Source organism: Alligator sinensis, unplaced genomic scaffold, assembly GCF_000455745.1.
Source record: "Alligator sinensis unplaced genomic scaffold, ASM45574v1 scaffold100_1, whole genome shotgun sequence".
NCBI lineage: Eukaryota > Metazoa > Chordata > Crocodylia > Alligatoridae > Alligator > Alligator sinensis.
In genome coordinates this window covers 20,977-29,884 of record NW_005842193.1, presented here as the reverse complement: position 1 = coordinate 29,884, position 8,908 = coordinate 20,977, and the positions used below count along the sequence as shown (strand labels likewise).

Below are 8,908 nucleotides of genomic sequence, written 5' to 3'. Positions count from 1 at the left end.
AGGGGGACCCTACCAACAACATCTGGTCCCATGAGCCTCAGTTCCCTGCGGGAGCCAGGATTGCTAACCCTTTTTTTTTTTTTTACTGACAGTCAACCTTTTTTTACTGACATGTTTTTACTGATATGTTTTACCTAATGTAAATAAATGTAACTGCTGCCAGGCCCTAGTTAAAAGGGCTGGGTTATAATTTAGGGGTTTAACATCAATCAGAGTAAAAAAATTGAAAATGTTTAGTTCTCAGCAAAAAGTTTGCAATACATTTTTTGGGGGGGGGGTTGGCAAACCTACTTGACTGCAGCAATAGTTTTAAATTGTGCTGCCCACTTGCAGGGGCCTCTTATGCAGCTCCACGCCCTGATGCTCACACTGCACCTTACACCATGCTGCTTCCCCCAACCCTTCCCCCCCAACTTATCCCTCCCAGTTCTGCTACCCCCCCTTCCCAGCATAGACTCCCCAATGAAGCTTGTTGCCCAGCAGTTTTACTGACAGGCTGGGCTGCAGCAGCAGCAACACATGTCTGAGAGAATGTTCCCTCCATGGTGCTGCACTCCTACTTGAATACCAGGTGATACTGCTGTGCTCTGTCTGTTGGAACCGCAATCAAGCTACAACTGCATCATGTTTTTACTGGTCACTAATGGTTTGTTTTTTTACAGACATTACTGATAGCCATTCTTAGCCTGATTTCTTTTACCAACAGTCAGTAATTTACTGACTGTTGATAACCCTGCCCAGAGCCATCTGGCCTCCAAAACTTAAGTTTCATCTATGAGCTGGGGGTAGGCTGGGAGTGGTGTCAGCTAGGAGGCAATTGGTGCTTTCTTCCCCATTGTTTTCAGAAATCAATTGAGCTTGAGGAATCCCTGCAGGAAAGCATACTGGAATATCTGCTCAGCTTTCCTCTAGTTGTTAAATGCAGCACAATTTAAGCTTTTACTAAATGACTACTTACAAATACATAATTAAAGAGTGCTCTTGTTAAAATATTAGTATTCTGCACAAAACACGGTAAGTCAGCAAGTAGCAAAAGCACCTATACCGTCCTGTCGGAACTGATACTTACGAACTGCTCCATTGTGAATACGAGCAGACATGCTCACTATGAGTCTTGCACATACTTCTGGTAAAATATGAGGTCCAACTTCTGAAGCAATTTCAATGCAATGATACCGGTGATACTCATCCAAATCTTTCTTACTACACAAGTTCTCCACAGAACTGATTCTAGGAATAAGACCAAGCTTGAGGTTTGACAAGAAAGAAATGATTAGATATTTGTGTAGGTGTACAGAAAAATATAGCTTACCAGTCTCTTCTACTTCATTCTACACTTTATGGTTAAAGACCCAGAGCTCAGCCATTTCTAGATCCTCTACCTTGTAGCTCCTTTACTTCAACCCACATTTTTTCTAAGGTTTTAGGCCAGGGGTGGGCAAATTGGAGGATTTGACTGGTGGTCAGACTCCATTTTCCAGCAGCCCCTGCCTGCATTGCTCCAGCAGGTCTCCATGGAGACCCCAGGAGTGGCAGGGCCATGACAGCTCTGTACCCAGTGCAGCCACGATGCATGGACAGCACCTGTTGCTGGTGCTGATGGCAGCTATGCGGTCATCTGCCACTGTGACAGTGACCGTTTATGCCCCCCGCCTCTACAAAGGCAGCACCCAGGGCTGCTGCCCCAGTTGTCCCCCATTAGTTACACTACTGCAGGAGCAGGCAAAGTCCGGCCCATAGGCTGGATTGGGCCTGTGGAGGACTCCATTTTCTAGCAGCCCCTGCCCACATTGCTCTGGCCAGTCTCCATGGAGACCCCAGGAGTGGTGGGGCTGTGGCAGCAGGGGGTCAGCATGTCCAAGGAGACCAGCCTAAGTGGTGCACTGGCAGGGCCAATGGCTGGGTGCAGAGCTGGTCTGGGGCCAGGGCTGGGGTCTTGTGGCAGTGACAGCACAGGCCAGAACTGAAGCAGAGCCGCAATCTGCTGCCTGCATGCCCCTGGGGCAGCAGATCACAGCTGCCCTGGCTCCAGCCCATGCTGTCACCACTACAAGGTCCTGGCCTCGCCCCAGAGCCGCTCCGCACCCAGCCACGTGCCCTGCCAGCATGCTGCTTGGGCTGGTCTCCATGGAGGTGCTAACCCCGTGCTGTCATGGCCCCATGCTCCTGGGGTCTCCACAGACTTTGTCCACCCCTGCAGTAATGTAACTAATGGGGGACAACTGGGAAAGCAGTCCTGGGCACTGCCTTTGTGGGGTGGGGGAAGTAAAGGACCACAAATGGTTACTGCCACAGTGGCATGTGAATGCCCTGCTGTCATCAGCACCAGCAACTGGGGCTGTCCATATGTTGTAGCTTCACTGGGTACAGAGTTGCCTGCTGCATACATCTGGTCTTACATTATTATAGAATTATAGAAAAATAGAGTATCATACATTTTAGACTCAGTTCTCAAAAAAAGCATGTGCACAAAGTCCTGTGTACATTTACAGAAGTAAAATACTTCCTAAGCCTGTTTGGAGTCCACTCACAGAAAACGATGCATTCCACACCTAACTGGCTATTACCATGTGCAATTACTTAAGCTGGCCATGCTGTTACAGAATTTGTATACAAATATAAACTAATACATAGAAATCTCTGTTTTTCTGATAAAATAATTATTTTCAGTAATTAAAACTAGCATTCTAAAAACTATTTAGCAAATATTTGTAATATGCCTCTGTAGAAGTTGGAAACAGATACAATGTTATTAAAGGAAGTGGACTGCAAGGTTACTTACTGAATCAATCAAGATGGCTGATTTAGTCTTTGAGTCAGAGGCAGAAGGCTGAGAAAAATAAACATCTACAGAATACCCTGCTCCTGGTTCTAAGCAGAAAGGAGTCTGTAGAAGTGCAATTCTGTTAGAAGGAATAAACCAAAATTAAAAGTCAATGTTCCTTTATCAGACAGTCAATAAGTAGAAATCATTTCCTCAAGAAAAGGGTTTGGAATAGTTTTCTGTGTTCACTTGTCTTAAAGAGGCGGGGACATACACACAAACTCAGGAGAGAAGATACCATGTTGGCGTTTAATATGAAGGAGTGTGTAACTGGTTTCTATGTTTAATGTCAGAATTTGCGATTTTTTATCAGGGAAAACCAGGATCCCTGCTGATGAGAGTGAAATGCTAAGGACAACACTGGTGTCAATCAATTTTTCCATCTCTTTAATGAAACAGGTCTTAATCCCTGACATTGTGTCTGAACCATTGATCTAATCACTATATGGGAAGGATCTCAGCTTGCATTTCTCCCTCAAGGATGCAAAAGTGCACTGGAGCCACAGTAGACTTTTGCTGGAGCAGTTGCTAAAGTGGCAAACTCTCACTCTGCATCACATGGCTGTCTATGGTGTCCTGACAATGTGAAGGATCACATACATCATCCTAATTCTGGGAGTATTCTCTGCATATTCTCACTTTCCTAGGCACTTATCACAACAACTTAATAAAAGCACATGAACATTAAAAAAGAGTGGTAAAGAAGGTAATATCCAGACCTCTTTCTAGCTGGTAGGGCCAATGCATATGGCTCCTGTGGGTCTGGCTTGTTCTTGCAGCGTTCATTCGCTAAAGTTCCATGGGGGTTAACAGCAATACTCGCTATCCAGTCTTCTAAAGACTAAGCAGGTAGGAAAAAATTAGGAGAAAAAAACACTCACATTTTCTCTCACATGCACATCAATGTAGCCATGCTACTGAAAGGCAAAGCAAGTAGCAGTAGATTGCAACAACAAAGCAGTTTGTTCTTTTCATATATTATTATGTCATCTGGTAATAGTGGATCAGTCCTTAGGCGGGGCAATGGCTTTAGTTCCATTCACGTCAATGGAGCTGTTCCCATGGACACCAGCTGAGGGTTATTCATAGATTCATAGATGTTAGGGCCAGAAGAGACATCCATAGATCATCGAGTCTGACCCCCTGCATAGGCAGGAAACAGTGCTGGGTTTAGATGACCCCAGCTAGATGCCCATCTAACCTCCTCTTGAAGATCCCCGGGGTAGGGGAGAGCACCACCTGCCTTGGGAGCCCATTCCAGATTTTGGCTACTCTAACTGTGAAGAAGTTCTTCCTAATGTCCAATCTAAATCTGCTCTCTGCTAGCTTGTGGCCATTATTTCTTGTGACTCCCAGGGGCACCTTGGTGAGTAAAGCCTCACCAATTCCCTTCTGTGCCCCCATGATGAACTTATAGGCAGCCACAAGGTCGCCTCTCAACCTTCTCTTGCGGAGGCTGAAGAGGTCCAGGTGCCCTAGTCTCTCCTCGTAGGGCTTGGCCTGCAAGACCTTAACCATACGAGTGGCCCTTCTCTGGACCCTCTCCAGGTTATCCACATCCCTGTTGCTGAACTCCTAACTGTAGTATGCAACCTACCACTAAAAACACTAAAAAAAATGCAACCTATCACTAAAAATCACTAAAAACACTAACAGCAGAGGGCTGTCAATGTGAGTCCCATATTTTAAAAAGGCTTTAGAGGGGACACAGAACTACAGACTGGTTAGCCTAACTTCTGTTCCTGGAAAACTGGCAGAAACAATAATACAAAAAAGAGAATTGTTCAGCACATGGACAAACATGACTTGTTGGGGAGGAATAAACATGACTTTGTCAAAGGGAAATCATGTCTCACCAACCTACTAGAGTTCTTTGAGGGTGTCAATAAACAGGTGAATCAGGGTGATCCAGTTGATATAAAATAGTTGGACTTCCAAAAAGCTTTGACAAGGTCCCCCAACAGAGGATTTTAACTAAGGTAGGCATGGGATTATAGGGAATGTCCACTTGTGGATTAGAAATTGGCTCAAAGATAAAAAGCAAAGTGTGAGTATGTATGGTCAGTTTTCAGGATGGAAAGAAATAAACAATAGGTCCCCCAGGGATTTGTGTTGGGACCAGTGCTATGTAACATATTCATAAGTGATCAGGAAAAGAGGGTGAGTAGTGAGGTGGCCAAATGTGTCAATGACACAAAATTATTCAAAGTGGTAAAGACCAAGGCAGACTGAGAGGAACTATAGAAGGATTTGCCATGATTGAGTGAATGGGCAACTAAATGGCAGATGCCATTCAGTGTAGAAAAGTGTGAAGTTAACTGAAGTTAACCTAAGCAAAAATACCTATACCTATACTACAATGCGCTCTGCATTAGCTGTTACCAGACAGGAAAGAGATCTGGGAGTCACTGTGTACAGTTTGCTAAAAATATCAGCTCAGCAGCCATCAAAAAGGCAAATAAAATGTTCAGGATTATTAAGAAGAGAATTGTAAACAGAACAAAAAAGGTATCATCATGCCCCTTCATAAATCCATAGTGCATCCACACCTTGAATGCTGTGCTCAGTTCTGGTCCCCACACCTCAGAAAGAATATAGGAGAACTAGAGAAGGTGTAGAGAGGAGCAAGGATGTAGTATGGTAGTATGGAGGGGCTTCCAGATGAGGAGAGACTAAAGAGGCTAAGTCTATTCAGTTTAGAAAAGAGACACTTGAGGGGTGGGGACATGATAAGGGTTTAGAAAATACTAAATGGCAAAAAGAAAGTAAATAGAGATTTATTATTTACTCTCACACAATACAAGAACTAGGGGTCATAAAATGAAACGAGTAGGCAATAAGTTTAAAACTAACAAAAGGAAGTTGTTTTACACACAGCGTGTCATTGAGGTGTGGAACTCACTGCAACCAGCTGTTGTGGAGGTTGACAGTTTAGCCAGATTCAAAAAGGGACAAGTTCTTGGAGGAAAAGGGCATCTGTAGCTATTGAGCATGGGAGTTAGAAATACAGCCTCTGAATTAAAACTCCCTAGACCTTAAATGCTGGAGACTGTAAGTGAGAAAGGAACAGTGGAAAAAAAATCCCGGTTATACACGGTTCATTCTCCCTTTCAGCATCCACTCCTTGACACTGTGTGATACAGGATTCTGGGCAAGACGGACCCATGGTCTGTTCCAGTAAATGGCAATTCTTATGTTGTTATCATATTCCTTTGTTTAAAATGCACACCCCAATTAACAACAGCTGATTTTAGGAAAAACTGTGTATTGTATCCAAGAAAATATAGTATTTATAGAAGCTGCCCATACTATATGGAGCAGGAGACAAGAGGTGTTGTCAGCTTAAAAAGAACAGCACAGCCCTACTTGAAAACAAGGCAAAATAGCTCAAAGTGGCCAAAGAACATGTCCCAAGGTTCACAGGGGGCATTTTTACACATGCTCTGGGAAGTGCTGGGGAGCACTTTAATAAGCAAGGGCTTTTAATTAAAAGTGCCTGAGTGTTCCATGTATCAGCATCCCGCATGCTGAAAAATGGTGGCAGGGCACTTTGAACTAAAGCTCATCAAACAAGCTTTAAAAGCACCCACCACCATTTTACAGTGCAGGGCACTAATAAACGTGATGCCAGGGTCTGTTGGAGCACATTTATTTCTGTGCTCCAGCACACTCGATTAATCAAGTCTGCTCCAACCTGCTGTGAAGCAATCTTTTAGAAAAGTATTCTTGGTTAATTGAAATTTTGATTTCACGCACCTCAGGCTCATAACGAATGGCAATGTCAAAGTCCATGGTAAAGGGAATATTGTTGATAGTAAATCTTAATCTGGCTCCATTTGAAACACGGACAAACCCAGACCCTGTCCATGTGACAGGTTTCCCAGGGAGAGGCTCTCTGAAAACAATGTCCAGAATAGAGTTCCTTCCAAACTGGACTGAACCCTGCAAAGAGATATGGGCACTTTAAACAATCAATGGTATGTGCACAAGCTTTGAAAAATTGTGCACTTTTACCATGTACCTTATTACCTTCAGCAGCTAGTCATCATCACCTAATAAACAAGCAAAGTATGTGCTATTAAACCCTCCCCCATATACCTAACAGATATGAATCTACAATCCAAGCAAGTTGTAAACATTGAAAATCGGCCTCCAATTATGAAAAAGGGGTTTTCTTCTCTCATGGTCAGGTTTTCCTTTGTAATGAAATCTTTGGGTCTGAGCTTATAGTCTATACATGGCAAAATGAGGTGTGTGCATAGACAGGTTTTCTTGAATGATTTATGTAATATCCAACCAATTTGTGTACTGAAAAACCAAATTGTGAGGTGCAAGCCTTCATATTCTATATTTATAATCAGCACTGGTTTACTCTATCCCAGTCCCAGTGCTCTTGTGGAAGTGTTGAACATCAGCAGCATTTGTTGCATCCTTTGTCATTCAAATGTTATATTAGCTTACCCGTTTCAGACCTACTTTTCTCATGCTTCGTTTCTTACTCCTGTTAAGTATAATCCTTCCATTTTCAATTGTGAAATCATATCCTTGCTGCTGGAAATAGATATCACACCTTGGAAAAGCTGTTGGCTTAACCTTAAAAGCAAAAAATGGAGCATTTAGATGACAGCACTTTTAAATGAGCAACTGCTCTGTAATTTCAAAATTAAAAAAACCAGGCTAAATTATTTGCTGATATACATTTATGTAACTCTAAGAATTTGGCCCAGAAAGTTTAAAACTCTCCCACTCACTTTGTTATAAATAACTTTTATTTCCATGTGCACAATTATACATTGCTTTAGACTATGTCCCAGAAAACTGATTTTTATATCATTATTGGGGTGTAGGTTGATAAGTGCTTGCGATTAAAACTGAACATTTTCATATGTGAACTGCAATTAAATAATGGTTACTATTACTCCTAGCAGATTCTGGATGACATGAAGGATAGACATTGGTAAAAATCTTGGCGATGTAGAAATCTTGTTTCTAGCAGAAACAGGCTTGCACTTTGCATGCAAATTAACTATGTCTATTTTTGGATATTCCCCTAAAAAATATTCTGGGAAACTGAAGTATGACTTAGTTATATAAAAACCTAAAAAACTTGGCCAATTCAGAGTCAGTTTCTAAAACCATGTAAGTGAGTCTACGGGATCATAATGGAACTAGATTCTCCCTCCCATCACAGCTACTCTAAAGCTGACATAATGAAACAGAGATGATTACCATCCCCTCAGGTGCCATAGAAACATAGGACTGGACGAGGCCATCTGAGCTTTCAAATATAGTTCCCTGTGTTTGCAAGCAACCGTTTGTCTAAAAAGTTCCATAAGACCATCCACTCCACAGATGCCACACACTGCCAGAGCTTCCTTTCTACACAAGCTGTGTGAACATCAGAGATAAGATACTATGGCTAGGGTTATCCCTTCCCCCTGGCAAATTCAGCTGCCGTAATGGCCTCCTGGGGTCACTGGCCAGTGAGAAAGATCCTTAGGATGCTCAGATTTACACAGGGAGAGTCCATCACTGGAGGAAGCAGAGGACACCTGTGTGTATTTCTTTTAGCTCCAGTAAGTGCTTCAGTCAGTGGAGTTCACTGACTGAAGGAGGAGTGCCTTTTAAACTTGCAAGGGTGGAGAATCTACTTTCCCTGACTCATCTTCCTTTCTCCTACTAATTTCTTCTCCAGTTACAGCACCCTCTCCTTGGCACCCACTTTTCCCTTTCAGCAACTGAGACTCACTTACAACAAGTTAGACCACCTTATGCATGCTGTTCATGAAAACAAAACAACCTACCAGCGGTGCAGATCCAGAGAGTGCCTTTGCATGCTCTGCTTCATAGGTATAATAATCCAGTGGTACAAAGAAGTAGCCTGGGGATGGTTCATTACACTGACGGCCCACAATGTTAGGGAGACACTCACACTGACCATCATTTGATGAGCATCTGACAGGAAATGGCAAGGGTTTGGAATAAGAGAATTAACAATGCATGTATCCTTACAGCCCACCCAGGGGACAGCTATTCTACCTTTGCTTTCTGTCCTTATTGCTCCTTTCTCAGTAAAACTGCCTC

General features: G+C 43.0%; 1 protein-coding gene across 1 annotated transcript in view; it reads right to left on the bottom strand.

Moving 5' to 3' along the window:
• LAMB4 (laminin subunit beta 4) overlaps positions 1-8,908 on the bottom strand; it is a 72,707-nt gene that overhangs the window by 43,235 nt on the left and 20,564 nt on the right. Inside the window, exons 13-18 of the mRNA XM_025207399.1 lie at positions 8,629-8,779; positions 7,286-7,417; positions 6,581-6,766; positions 3,544-3,665; positions 2,783-2,903; positions 1,070-1,247 (exon numbers count right to left, since the gene is read on the bottom strand). Of these exons, the coding sequence (XP_025063184.1) occupies positions 1,070-1,247; positions 2,783-2,903; positions 3,544-3,665; positions 6,581-6,766; positions 7,286-7,417; positions 8,629-8,779 (890 nt within the window). The remainder of the gene's footprint in view (positions 1-1,069; positions 1,248-2,782; positions 2,904-3,543; positions 3,666-6,580; positions 6,767-7,285; positions 7,418-8,628; positions 8,780-8,908) is intronic.